This window comes from Colius striatus, chromosome 4 (assembly GCF_028858725.1).
Source record: "Colius striatus isolate bColStr4 chromosome 4, bColStr4.1.hap1, whole genome shotgun sequence".
In the NCBI taxonomy this organism is placed as follows: Eukaryota; Metazoa; Chordata; class Aves; order Coliiformes; family Coliidae; genus Colius; species Colius striatus.
This window is the reverse complement of record NC_084762.1, coordinates 87,792,484-87,806,074: the sequence shown is the minus strand read 5'-3', so window position 1 is coordinate 87,806,074 and position 13,591 is coordinate 87,792,484. Positions and strand designations below refer to the sequence as shown.

The window sequence follows — 13,591 nt, the reverse complement described above, 5'->3', positions numbered from 1 at the left end:
TCTAGTCCAACCCCCCTGCAGAAGCAGGTTCATCTAGATCAGGTCGCATAGGAGCATGTCCAGGCGAGTCTTGAAGACCTCCAAGGAAGGAGACTCCACACCCTCCCTGGGCAGCCTGTGCCAGGGCTCCCTCACCTGAACAGTGAAATAGGTTTTTCTTATGTTTAAGTGGAACTTTTTGTGTTCCAGCTTCATCCTATTGCCCCTTGTCCTGTTGCTAGCTACAATAGAAAAAAGGGATGCCCCAACCTCCTGACACCCACCCTTTAGATATTTATAAATGTTAATATATTTAGATATTTATAAATGTTAATAAGATCTCCCTTCAGATGAACTTCTTGCTAGTAGATAAAAGCTCTTATTGCATAGATTCCTTCCATATGCTAAATGGAATCTTCCTAGTACCTGTATACTACCTTGCACATGAAAGCAAACTTATTTCAGTGGATACATGAGATGAGTGAGAGAGTGGGAATATACTTGTCATCCTCTTTCTATGCCCCTTTAGTAACTCTGGAAAGCACTAATCAGCTGATTGTTTTGAAAATTAGGAGACTTAATTAGTCAGGAATGAATTCTCTTAGTCTCTGATACCAAGAGTACTTAAAAGTGATTGGATTATTCCCTCCCAAACACCAGAAATGCCTGGTCTGATCTGTGGAAATGCCTGATCTTGGTTCACACGGGTGCAGTATTTGAGATGACACTTCATGCTGCTTATAAAATCAGCTTGACTGATGATGTGTCTAAGCAGATAAAATCTATTCAATTTGGCTTGTTACCTAAATTTTAAACAGAGTTTAATAGTATAGCTCATGAAAAAGTGAGCACAAAAAGTTGAAGCTTCTTGCTGGCAAGGTCTACTTTGTTAAGGAGGTGTGAGGTTTTTTTCTGAAGATGGTGAGCAGGAAGCTGGATTTTACGTTTACCTTAAAAACAATTAAAATATTGAATTCTGTGTTATCTTCAAGGCTGCTATCTGGTAATACAGGTTATTAAAATCAATTTCACACAATTGTTGCAGACAATACTTGAATAAAACTTAAGGCTACCAAGATAATTGGGGGACATATTTCTTATGAGGAAAAGCTGTGAGAACTGGGGCTGTTTAGTCAGGAGGAGACTGAGGAGCGATATCATTAATATTTACAAATATCTAAATGGTGGATGTCAGGAGGTTGAGACGTCACTTTTTTTCTGTTGTATCCAGTGACAGGATAAGGGGTAATGGAAAGAAGCTGGAACACAAAAAGTTCCTCTTAAGGAAAAACTATTTCAGTATGTGGGTGAGGAGCCCTGGCACAGGCTGCCCAGGAAAGTTGTGGAGTCTCCTTCTCTGGAGATTTCTAAGAGTCATCTGGACTTGTTCCTATGTGACCTGATCTAGGTGAAGCTGCTCCAACAGGGATTTGGACTAGATGATCTCTAAAGGTAGGGATCTTCCAATCCCTACCATTCTGTGATTCTGTGAAAAGTTTCCAAGAAGTTTTTTCATGGCTGTCAGTGCTGATTAGGCGTAGTCTTCACTGCACTTTGTAACTAAATAAGGTAACAGTGGCATACAGAAGCATTTTGTCAAGACTTTTTGTTATTAATTACCATGTAGTTTGGCAGGTGTATATTTTAAATCTAGCATGCATAATAGCAGTCAATGGAGATACAAGAAGCAGATGCAGTTGCACATTGTACAATGCTCTCCTCTCATTTAAGAGGCAGGACTGCGAGGCCTGCTGGGGGCCCTGACAAGCACTCCCTACTCACCGACGCAGCACCTGGAGCGAGAGCAGGCTCTTGCCAAGCAGTTTGCAGAAATCCTTCACTTTACACTCCGGTTTGATGAACTCAAGGTAGGAACTTGTTGGAGATTTGCAAGTGCAAAGAGAGGTGAAAAGAAAACAAGTCTATCTGTCTGTTCTGTTGAGAGTAGAGCATGCAGTAGATACTCAGATATCTACTGTGCTTGGCTTGTTCGCATGACCTAGAGTTAGATTGAACTGGAAGGCAGATGAAACATCATATTAGCTTTAGGCACTTGTTATGTTTCAGTTCATATTAATCATTTTTCTCTATCCAAATTTGTCATATCTCTTGGGGTAATGCTGCTGCTGCTTTTAATGTGTGCACACCCATAGTCCAGCTATTTTCTTACTATAATGTCCAAAGAACTAAGCTAGAATTGTATTAATGTGCTGGTCAGACCCTTGGAGTCCAAGTAGTGAAGCCATTTTTCTCAACCTAGTACTTTCCAACTCCTGTTTAGAAAACTACTCCTTTTGTTGTTCATGTTAGATCTTGTTCAGAAACATCTGAGGAATTAACCAGAAAGCTTTGTCCTACATGTCACCTCCTAGTGTCACAGACTTTTTCCCATCAAAAGACTGAATATTTTCTTGTTCTTGGTGTGGTATTTTATGAAGACTTCACCTTTGTCACAACTCTTGCTTCCATATCTCTATAGATGACAAATCCTGCTATACAGAATGACTTCAGTTACTACAGAAGAACTCTGAGCCGTATGAGGATTAACAATGTCCCAGTAGGTAACCCTTGGATTGAAATCTAATCTTACACTACCACCTATCTTTTTAATCTGCAGGACAATCAAAGTCTTTTTTTGTTCTGTTCTGTAGGCAGAGGGAGAAAATGAAGTAAATAATGAGTTGGCAAACAGAATGTCTTTATTTTATGCTGAGGCAACGCCAATGTTGAAAACCTTAAGTGATGCTACAACAAAGTTTGTGTCAGAGGTAAGAGTAGAAATTTATGGATAAGTGTACTTAAAAGCACTGCTGGGCCAGACATAATTTTGGAACACAGAACTCTTTTACCAGACTTAATCTGCCATCTAGAAGTCAAACTTGTTTTTTAGAGCCTCAAGGAACATGAAGTGTTTTTCTCAGATGCTGTAGAGGTTAGGGACAAGTTCATCGAGGCATCTCATGGCTACATCACAAAAAGTTACTGGATAGCATTGCAACACTGGCTCTCCCCAAGGAGGGAGATGGGAGAGGCAAGCGTGTTGCCTGCATTTTGGTGGTGCTTTGTAGTAGAAACTAGAAAACTGGCAGGGGAGTGGTGTGATTCTCAGTGCTTGACGTGGGGAATAGCATTGAAATGTAGCTTCCTCTTCTCCTCCCCAACCCACTCTTTTTCCCATGAGTAAAGTCAAAGCATACTGACATTATTGCATGAGGTGAGAAGAACCTGAGGTGGACAAGTATTCCAACATTTTGATATGTGTCTGTTTACCCTTAACTACTTCAATATTAGTGATAAAACCTAATCATTACATTGTGCTTGCCTTCTAATAACTGTGATTTTTTATGTGCAAAGACTGTACACTATTTTGGAATAAATAATTGTACATTACATGATAAATGCAAAGAAACATTTGTCTTAATATTTTTTCCTAAGTTCTGCTTTTCACTTGAAATGCCTTGAGAAAAATGGCCTTGTGTTTTATATTTATTTAAATGTTTGTCTTCAACAACTTTAAGCCTTAACTATTACAGCAGTTGCATGTATTTGGCTGTGGAAATGTCTGCCTTTAAAAGAGGAGGCTGAGGGATTCCCAAGTGTCAGTGGTGTATTTCTTCAGCACACAAGTGAGCAAAGCCCATAGGGTGAACTTTGTAAGTCACTAATCTATATTTTAACCTCTTTAAAAGTCAGCACAAGGCCACCCAACTTACCAAACTCTGCTTGTTTCTAATTCTGTCACGCTGCCATGCCAGCATATCATGGGTTTGATTCAGGTTTTGCAGTATCGTGTTTCACAATCATTGAGTCGGAAACTGTCTCTTTTCTTCTGCAGAATAAAAATTTACCAATAGAGAATACTACAGATTGCTTAAGCACCATGGCCAGTGTGTGCAGGGTCATGCTGGAAACCCCGTGAGTATAAGCAGGGCATGTGTTGTGTGTGAATCATCTCTGTGTCTTAGGTGTGACTTGTGATACGTGAGGTGGAAGAAAGATAATTGGGGTAATGAGGAGCTGTGGTGTTTTCTTTTTACCAACTCTAGTTGGTTACCTTAACATGAAAGTAACTTGTCTCATTTTGCTAGCCGTGCAAATCATGCAGTCTGCTTTTCTGAAGATATTAATATTTAAAAGTAAGTTGGCTATGAAAGCTGGGCAACCTCTTGTCACTCTTTATAAATGGTTTTCTCATGTATAATTCAGGAGAATACACTATTTGAGCATGATTGCCTCAGGCCTCCTGAACGAGGGGTTATGGGCGATGTGTTAGATGGTACCTCCTTGCAAGCTGACTTGGCTGATGGCTGTAACAAAATTACAGCACCTCTGTCTGGGGAATTAGGAGACCACTTTTAGGCATGAAGGTAGTCTGTTGTCTGCTGTAAAGTTGGGAGGCGCTGGGAGTATGAACAAAAAGTCAAACTAAACTTAGGGGTTTTATCTGATTCTTCTGGCTTCTAGATAGTTTCCCCTTGGTAAAATTACTCAGGTGTGAGGTATATCTTATAAGTCTCTGTCCAAGTGCCACTCTATTTTTGAGCCTGTTAAGGACCCAAAACACTTATATTCTTACCCTTAGGAATGATCTGTCCCATTCAAATAAGTAGTTAAGCATTGTTCATTAAGCTTGCTTCTTTTTGCCCTCACTTCAGCCCCTTGCCACAGTCAGAAGTTTGAGTTGCTTGCATTTTAGAGGTGGTGGGGAAAAGGATAGGAAGCAACAAAAGCAAAGTTGGTGTGTATTAGTTTAATCTTTTTTTTTTTTTTTTTATTGGAGGTAGGGGAGGGAAAGCAACAAAAAAAAAAACCCAAAAACCCAAACATGAAATGGTGTGGCAGCAGGATGCTATTTTAGATTTGAGGAGCTATTAAAACTGTGGACAGGTTATTGAAAGGAAAAAAAGAAACTCTCAAAAGTTGGTGGAGTTTGGTGGGTTTGAGGTTTGGGTTTTTTGTTTTGGGTTCTGGTTTAATGTGGGGTTTCTTTTTTTCCCTGAGGATTTACAGTAGGATTTTTCTTTTTAATCTTATTTGAAGCATTACTAGTGTATACTCTTGTGTTTGATACCTAATAATCTGTATTTTTAAATTGCAGTGAATACAGAAGCAGGTTTACAAATGAGGAAACAGTATCATTCTGTCTGAGGGTAATGGTGGGTGTCATCATACTCTATGACCATGTGCATCCAGTGGGTGCTTTTGCCAAAACTTCAAAAATTGATGTAAGTTTATTGCTACTAAATAATCTTTGAAGTATTTAAATTGTGTGAAGTCTCCTTTTTTCTATCCTCCATCTGTTCTAGTAGCAGATGCCCATTTTGGCTTGACACTAAGTGGGTAGAGGTGCTGTTAGCAAACTATGTACAAAAGCAGTGAGAAACACAAACTAGACCTTTGGAGACATCACTAGTCACTTAGGTTGTGAAAAATCTGTTTTGATGGGATTGAAGTGTAATGTCTTGAAATGCCTGTAATAGTGGTTGTTTTGAAAGGTCCATATCAGCATGACTGGAACTGACAATGGCATCTAGCTTGTTCATCATGCTGTGGTGAGGAGCTGGGTTCATCATACAACTAGTTTTTAACTTTCTTAAGCTTATTTGTTTGTTTGTTTGACAGTGAGTTTAAGGAACACCTGCTGGCACTGTTTGCTGCTCCATAGTTGTTTCAAACGGACTATTATCCCATTGCATTAGTTGCAGAATGTCATAATTTCACTGGCTGAATGTAGTCATTCTTAGTGGATTTATGATAAATAAAGGTTTTTGTTTACAGCTTTTTTAAGATTGATAAAGCAGAGCTCAACATCAAAGCTGCAGTGTCTAAAGGCAAGCAGATTTTTAGGTAGCTAAGCCATTCTGTCATATGAAAATGTGATACTGAAAGCTTATTTCCTTTCTAATGTCAAGAAAATGTCTTTACACTGCTGCAATTTTTAAATACTTTTTGCCCCCCTCTCTAACATACTGAATATAAAACAATTCTGTAAACTGGGAAGATATCAGCATGAAAAAAATGTCTTTTTTTTAACTCCTAGATGAAAGGATGCATCAAAGTTCTTAAAGACCAGCCTCCTAACAGTGTAGAAGGCCTTCTAAATGCTCTCAGGTACTCCTATGCTTTTATTTGAAATATTTTTCTATGAGTTTTCCTAAATTATTCAGGTCATTTCCTTCAGCAGTGATGTAGTTAGTGTTACAGGTAAAAAGTGACTGTGTTTACTGCAGACTTCAGTGTGTCTTGAGACAGGAATGAATGAATGAAAGAAAGAGAAATTCCTCTGTTTTAAAAGCAACCTAAAGTTGTTCATTTTAAGACAGCTTTTTACATATTGTAGCTGAATGTGGGTTAAGAATGAGTAAGGTGCGACAGAGTAGAAGTTGTACCAGAAGTTAGAGTGATGACCAAGTGTAATACATACTAAAAACTGATTAGAAATTACTGTTTTCACATCTACTGACTGAACTATCAAGCAATCAGATGAGCAGCAGCACAGTGGGACTTGTTCCAGCCTACCAAAGAAATGGCTGGATTTGGTTGCACTGGCCAAATCCTCAGCCGTGGGGGATTTGACCATGACTTAATGGTTTTATTTATTAGTAGGAGACTGCAAGAATAGTTGCATGTGATCTTTCTGGTTTGTGGATAGCTTTGGACAGGTAAGGCAGGTAAGCTTTTTGTACATAACTAGAAATTGCCATGAAGTATTTGAAGGGAGGTACCTAAGGCAAGAGTCTCAATGCTTTGGCGTATGCTAGAAGAGACAAGAAGTCCATGTTAGTTGGAGAGATCATGAAAAAAAAATGTATAGAAACCTGACAGCTACTAATTTGGGTCAAAAAGCTGCATCTGAAGTCAGTAACGTGTTCTTCACATGCAAGTCCAGCATCAGAGGAATGGCAAGAAGTGCTAAATGTGATAAACAGATGAAGACTTTGTTGTTATTATTTGGAATGGTAGCAGTTAGTAGTAACTGGGTATTGTTACACACTCAACTTTGAAACAGGGAACCTTTAGTTTATCTTGCCTGAAGGTGTGCAAATGCAAATTGTTTTTCTTTATTGAAACTGCCTCAATTTCTTTTGCCTTCTTTTTTTGTGTTAAGTTGTGGTAAGAAGTGAAATAATGTGGGTTTATAAGTGATTTCACTTGCAAAGTTTTTTAGATTACTAGCTAAAGGGAAAATAATACATAATCCAGGCTTTAATGTGAGACTTCGTGTGAGTATTTCCATGCCTAAGTCATTCTGCTATCAATCTCTGAACATCTGCATGTGGTCAGTCTTTCAAATAGTGACTGGTAAAAAACACAGGCTTGCAGGGAGAAAGAGCTCTACTAGCATTTAGTTTCTAACTTATTGTGATTGGAGCCGCAAATGAACCCTGACCTTTAGTGGTCTCCCCTTTTTTGACCCATCATGGTTGACACCATTAAAGTACATGGGAAGTGTAGCACAGGTTTCCATTCTGTTGTGTAAGTTCAGCCTGTGCTGTTAGAAGTTTGCTGTTAATTTTGAGGCTCTTGTGTGTTCTCTCAAGAGATAGGTTATGTATTTTAAAAACCTAATAGAAAGTGGGATGGATTTTGGAGGGAGATCAGCTGTCTAGAATTTGAAATTCTTATAAGTATTGTAATCGTGTTCAACTTTTTCACATGGGCAGAATACCAAGTGCAATAACTTTTTGGGGTTCTAGAAAATCTTAGGCCTCTTCCTTGTAGAAAATAGAATTACTGAGCAGTGTTGAAAATCTGTATTGATAGTAAATTCCCAAACAAAAAGTCATTGTCTATTCTTTGGTATATACATTTACTGTATATTCTTCACTACAGTTAGGAATAACAGTGAAAATGCTGATTTAACATGTTACATTCAAATTGCAGAATAAGTTTTGATTTGCTTTTAGATAAAGATAGGAAAGGAAGATCAGGGAAATTACTCATACAAAGAAGCCAGCATTGAGGATGTGCAGTACTTTCTTTTAAAGTAAGAGATGATTAAGTTTTTTGTAGTGGTTTAAAACTGTGCTAATGTCCTGCATAATTTTGAAGGCAGAAGGGACTGGAATAAACACATACATGTATTAGAGTTTGGTAAGCGTAGTTAGTTAACTAACTAGGAAATTAGGCTGCAAAGTGATTTAAATCCATTCTCATCATGGGATCTTAGAAAGGTTTGGTCACTGGAAGCTTTGGAAGAAGTTTCCAATGGACAGACTTCAGAGTGAGCCTTGCTGGTAATTACCCATTACAAGCGGTAGCACAAAATGTTATTTCATAGAATCACAGAATGGTAGGGGTTGGAAGGGACCTTTAGACATCATCTACTCAAACCCCCCTGCAGAAGCAGGGTCACCCAGATCAGGTCTCATAGGAACGTGTCCAGGTGGGTTTTGAAGGCCTCCAAGGAAGGAGCCTCCACACCCTCCCTGGGCAGCCTGGGCCAGGACTCCCTCACCCTCACACGAAAGGAACATCAAGCTGAGATTGAGTTTTACTCACCTGGGTGCGAGGTTGTTAGGTGATGGTTCTGGTTGATCATAGCATTTTGTGATCAGAATGTCTGATTAGTGTAGTTGGTAACATGGAGTGGACGACAATCAGTGGCTAAGGGTTTTACTCTGGTAGAGTCAACCAGAGCCAGACACATGAGAAACTGTATTTGTTCCGCCCAAGTCAAGTAGTATCTATGCTCTTCTCAGCTGGCTTTTATTTCTGTCTTTAGGTACACAACAAAGCATTTGAATGATGAGACTACCTCCAAGCAAATAAAATCCATGTTGCAATAACAGTTACCTGGAACTCGCACCTGCTGTAGACAGACAGTATTCTGCAATGACTGAGATGCACAGAGTTTTTTTTTTAGTGATTGCAACTACTATCTCGTTCATTCTTGCTTTTTATTTTCTCTCTTCCAGTTTACCCTTTTTTTTTTTAATTACTTTCTTGTTCTTAAGCAAGCTCAGACTTCTTTTCTGTGCCAAATCAATGAAAATTATCAATTCTGGAAAGTGTTTCTACTTTTCAGAATAGCCATCCTAAGTGGCAGCTAATTATGCGTTGCATTTGGATTTCTCTGTACTGGGGAAAGATTTGTGACTTGAACTAAATATTTTTAGACTTGTGGGGTTTTTTTTTCTTTTTTTTTTTTTTGAAAAACTAATATTTAATATTGCTTCTCCTGCATGGCAAAACTGCCTACTTCTGCTATTTAAAAAAATCCCTTGATGACTTCATTTTCTATTGCATCTTATTTTCATGTGCAACCATGAGGAAACTAAAAGCAGATTTGTTTAAATTAACTGTGTTTGTACAAAATGGTACCCAACACAAAGGTTTTTTTAAATGAGTAAAAACTGTTTTGTTTAAAAGTTACGTTTGCATTTTGACTCATTTTTGTAAGGATGTATGTTGTATGTTTAACCTTTAATAACTAACGTTCAACTGTGGTGTGTGCGTAGCAAAATTACGTATGCATGTTCATGTCAAACGATTGGCTGTGGATAAGATAATAAAATCAGCTTTCATTTTTCTAAGTGTGGTTTGATTTACCAGTATTTTGAGTGAGATGTCTTCGTGCTCTTTGGATTTTTACAAAAAAAATAAATTTATAAATTTTATATAGTGAAAACTCTGCTGTTTCATTACCAGTAACCATTAGTCTAATCTACTGATTTAAACACGGCTTCTGTCAGGGTTCTGGCTCTCCACTGCTTCTCCGCTGCCAGAAGTACTACTAGTACAGGGCTTTGGGGAAAAGAGCTTTGTCCAGCCCATGCAGATGCCACAGGCTGTTGCTGAAGACTCAGCTATCTATGTTGAAATCTCACCCAGGCTGTCGGAAGCAATGTTCCACATCAGGCTGCCAGATTGGCTCTTTCTGTACCAAGGGTGGAGAGGTAAAGTTCCCGCTCTCTGTAACTCCATGTGCTCTTGTGGATGTAGATATTTTGAGCTGGGTATGAAATCTCAATACTCTTAGCACACTAAGTCATGTTTCCAGTTTGACTTTTGTTTTATCACAGTAAATGTGGAGCTTTCATAAGTAAGTGAAGAAAATAACCTGTTTTGAAGGGGAAAACAAGAACTGAGCATTACTAGAAAGAACGTCACTGGGAAATGGCACGTTTCGCATCGATAGGCAAATGGTGCATCTTGTGTGTGGTGCTGCTGTCATTGTACCTAAAATGAGTTGTCAGTGTTCTAGATATTTGAAGCAAGTGAGAGCACCCTTGGCTTTATTTCCAGGAGAAGTAGTATTTTATAACTTCACATGACACAAATATATCCAAATAGAATGTAGCAGCATGCCCATGCTGGATCTCTTGAGGACACCCTTCTGCACCGTCAGGACAGATTCCCCTTATCCTTTGTCTGCTTTTTGAAATAAGAGCTCTGCAAAATATGTAAATTGTGACCCTTGAGGAAGAGTTTGAAGGAGATACAAATGTGTATCTCTGGAACCTGTACCACCTCCTCTGCGAGGCAGGGTAATACATTTCCTCTTTCCCGCCAAAGATGCTTAGCAGAAGTCCCTGCTGCAGAGAAAGCAAACCATGTGCTGTGCTGGCTAGGGGAATAAAATTCTCCTGTTTTGATGTGATGCTGCTCTCTAGTCCTTTTGGCAGCTTAGGGAAAAAATAATTTCATCTCGGCCTTGTTACTGCCAACACAGTTACTGAACAAGAATCACAGGAGAGGCAAATCAGACTCCCCTCCAGTGTTAATTTTTTGCGGTAAAGCTTTCTAGAGGGAACCCAATTAGGTTTCCTTTAGAAATTAACAGATATCTGTAAATTAACAGATAATGGGTTTTAAGCACAACTGGGATATTTGACATTTTTTGTTTCCAATCTCATTGGAAAAACACTGGAAACAGTAAATCCATCCTGGGTGCTGTTAGGGAAGGGGTGGCTACCTTGGCAGATTTCTTCTTTGTCTGCCTCGATGATGCCTAAAGCAACACAGAATTTCTTCAGTTGGCTGTTTTGGACAGCTTTTCCTTTCTGCTGCCCTGACAATATCTTTGCTTTTGAACATTGTTGTTCTTGTGGTCAGAGCATAACTGGAGCTTTCCTTTTTTATCTCCAGCACTTCTGTTCTGCAGTTTGCCTCTGCAGCTGGGAAGGGAGATGAGAGCTGGCATGCCTTTGAGTTGGCTGGACCACAACTCCCTTCTCGTGAGGCTTTCCAAGAGAAGGAAACAGTCCTTCCAGTGCATCAGTCATCAGCTGCTCACAGTTTTGAACTGGAACCACTGTGGTTTTTGCTGCCCAAGCTTTGGTGCTTATTCTTTGCAAACCCATGCTTCTGTTAACTGTGGTAGCAGACAGAAGAGTAGCTCAGCACAAAGGATTGGCCACTGAAGGCTGTTATGTAAGTTTGAGGGGGAAATTGCTCACTTTGGATGGCACCACCCTGGCATGTGGGATAGCCAGTCCTGCGCTACTGGCCTGAGTAACACTCAATGGTTTAAATAAATGTTCTGCTCAAATTAAACATCCTTCCTCTGATGTGAGCTGGTACAGCCACTCTGTAACTGTGGTGGGTGGAAAGCCTTGTCCTTGTGGTGCTATGTCTGAGTGTAAAGCTGCTTTGTTATGGGCCTCAAATTCCAGGCAGAAGTGAGTGTCTGGGGAAATGGATGTCCAGTGGCTTGTGTGACACATGCCACCGTTCCCCTTGTGATCACAGGGCTGATGGTGTTTACTGCCCTACAAACCTTGTTTTTTTCTCTGCAGTTCCTTAGTTCAGGTCTGTTTACAATATACTGATTTAGTTCTTAAAATTTCACATAAGAGACAGATTGTGGAAATGTTTTTCCTAATGAATTATCTTTTCCTAAAGAATTATCCTTTCCTGTCTGTATCTTCTGCCAGGAATCCATATCACTGTCACTGTGCCAGAAATGCTGCCTGTGTTCCAGTGGTTTTATTATGGCAGGAGCAGATTTGGAGAAGATCCTCAAACAGCTTGTTTCAGGTGAACTTGAAGTATCCCCAGGCAAATGTCTCATTCGGGATGTACCTTCCTCTGGCTACTCTCTCTCCTGGCTCACGAAGCCAATGCCAGCCTGTCTTCTGCAGTAGGGATGTATGACTTCAGACTGTTGCATCTCTGGAATGAAGCTCACCCTTATTTTGTTGGGGTTATCTAAACTTTTAATTTGTCCTTCTATCCCCGGAATTCATAGAATCACAGAATTGTTCAGGTTGGAAGGGACCTTAGAGATCGTCTAGTTCCAAGCTCCTGCCGTGGGTAGTGACACCATCCACTAGACCAGGTTGTTCAAAGCCCCATCCAACCTGGCCTTGAACACTTCCAGGGATGGGGCAGCCACAGCCTCTCTGGGCAACCTGTGCCAGTGTCTCACCACCTTCATGTATATAATCTAAATCTACTGTCTTTCAGTTTGAAGCCATTGCTGCTTGTCCTGTCAGTACTTGCTCTTGTTAAGTTTCTCCTACTTTCTTGTACTGGAAGGCACTGGGGTGCAGCTATAACATCTTTCCAGAGCCTTCTCCAGGCTGAACAACCTCAACTCCCTCAGCCTGTCTTCACATTAGAGATGCTGCAGCCCCTTGATCATCTTCAAGGATCTGGAGCACATCTCATGAGGAATGGTTGAGGGATCTGGGGCTGTTTAGCCTGGAGAGAAGGTGGCTCAGGGGAGACCTTCTTGCCGTCTAAAACTACATGAAAGAAGTTGTAGCGAGGTGGAGGTCAGTGTGTTCTCCCTAGTAGCAAACAATAGAACAAGAGAGAATAGCCTCAAGTTGCACCAGGGGAGGTTCAGGCTGGATATGAGGAGGAATTTATTTCTTGAAAGGGTTGTCAGGCGTTGGAACAGGCTGCCCAGGGAGGTACTGGAGTCACCATCCCTGGAGGTGTTTGAGATGGATGTATGTTGCACTTAGATAAATGGTCTGGTGGTTGATAGGACTGGGACAAAGGCTGGACTTGATGATGTTAAAGGTCTCTTCCAGCTGAAATGGTTCTATGATTCTATGGCTCCTCTGGACTTAGACTAAGAACCATGTGTCCTTCTTGCGTTTGGGGCCCCAGAGCTGGATGCAGCACTGCAGGTGGGATATCACCAGAGGGGAGCAGAGGTATAGAATCCCTTCCCTCAGCTTGCTGGCTGCACTTCATTGTATGCAGCCCTGGGTAGGGTTGACTTTCTGGGCTGGAAGCATACATTGCCAGGTCATACTCAGCTTTTTTTTATCCATCAGAACCCCTAAGTCCTTCTCAGGACTGCCTTCAATCCACTACCTGCACAGCCAAGGCTGCATTTGTGCTTGAACTTACACCTGTGAAATAAATAATCAATGAGAAGTAGTTAATGAAGTTGCTGTGGTGCTTTTAGTTGGTTATGGCACTTCTGAAGTATATCTGTGTGGAAGTTCAGTGCAGTGCTTACTGGGGGCTGCAGACGAGTGTGCTAAGTCCTGCATGAGACAGGAGGTAGTCCTGGCTGTGGTGATCAGATTGCTCTTGTTTCTCAAAATCTTGAGAAACACCTTTTTGTGAAGCAGCTTCTTTTGATAAGAGAAAGAACTAGCTCTGGATTACCAGGCTGTTTGCTCTCGCTCTTTCTGTTGGTCTTTAC

The 13,591-nt window shown here is 40.4% G+C and overlaps 1 protein-coding gene across 5 annotated transcripts in view; it reads left to right on the top strand.

The window, feature by feature from the left end:
- CYRIB (CYFIP related Rac1 interactor B) overlaps positions 1-9,610 on the top strand; it is a 95,493-nt gene extending 85,883 nt beyond the window's left edge. For all 5 annotated transcript variants that reach the window (XM_061995472.1, XM_061995473.1, XM_061995474.1 and 2 more), the window contains 7 exons: positions 1,711-1,847; positions 2,459-2,536; positions 2,631-2,747; positions 3,815-3,894; positions 5,078-5,204; positions 6,020-6,090; positions 8,705-9,610. In XM_061995472.1, coding sequence (XP_061851456.1) covers positions 1,711-1,847; positions 2,459-2,536; positions 2,631-2,747; positions 3,815-3,894; positions 5,078-5,204; positions 6,020-6,090; positions 8,705-8,768 — 674 coding nt within the window. In that variant the 3' untranslated portion in view covers positions 8,769-9,610. The remainder of the gene's footprint in view (positions 1-1,710; positions 1,848-2,458; positions 2,537-2,630; positions 2,748-3,814; positions 3,895-5,077; positions 5,205-6,019; positions 6,091-8,704) is intronic.
- The last annotated feature ends 3,981 nt before the right edge of the window (positions 9,611-13,591 follow it).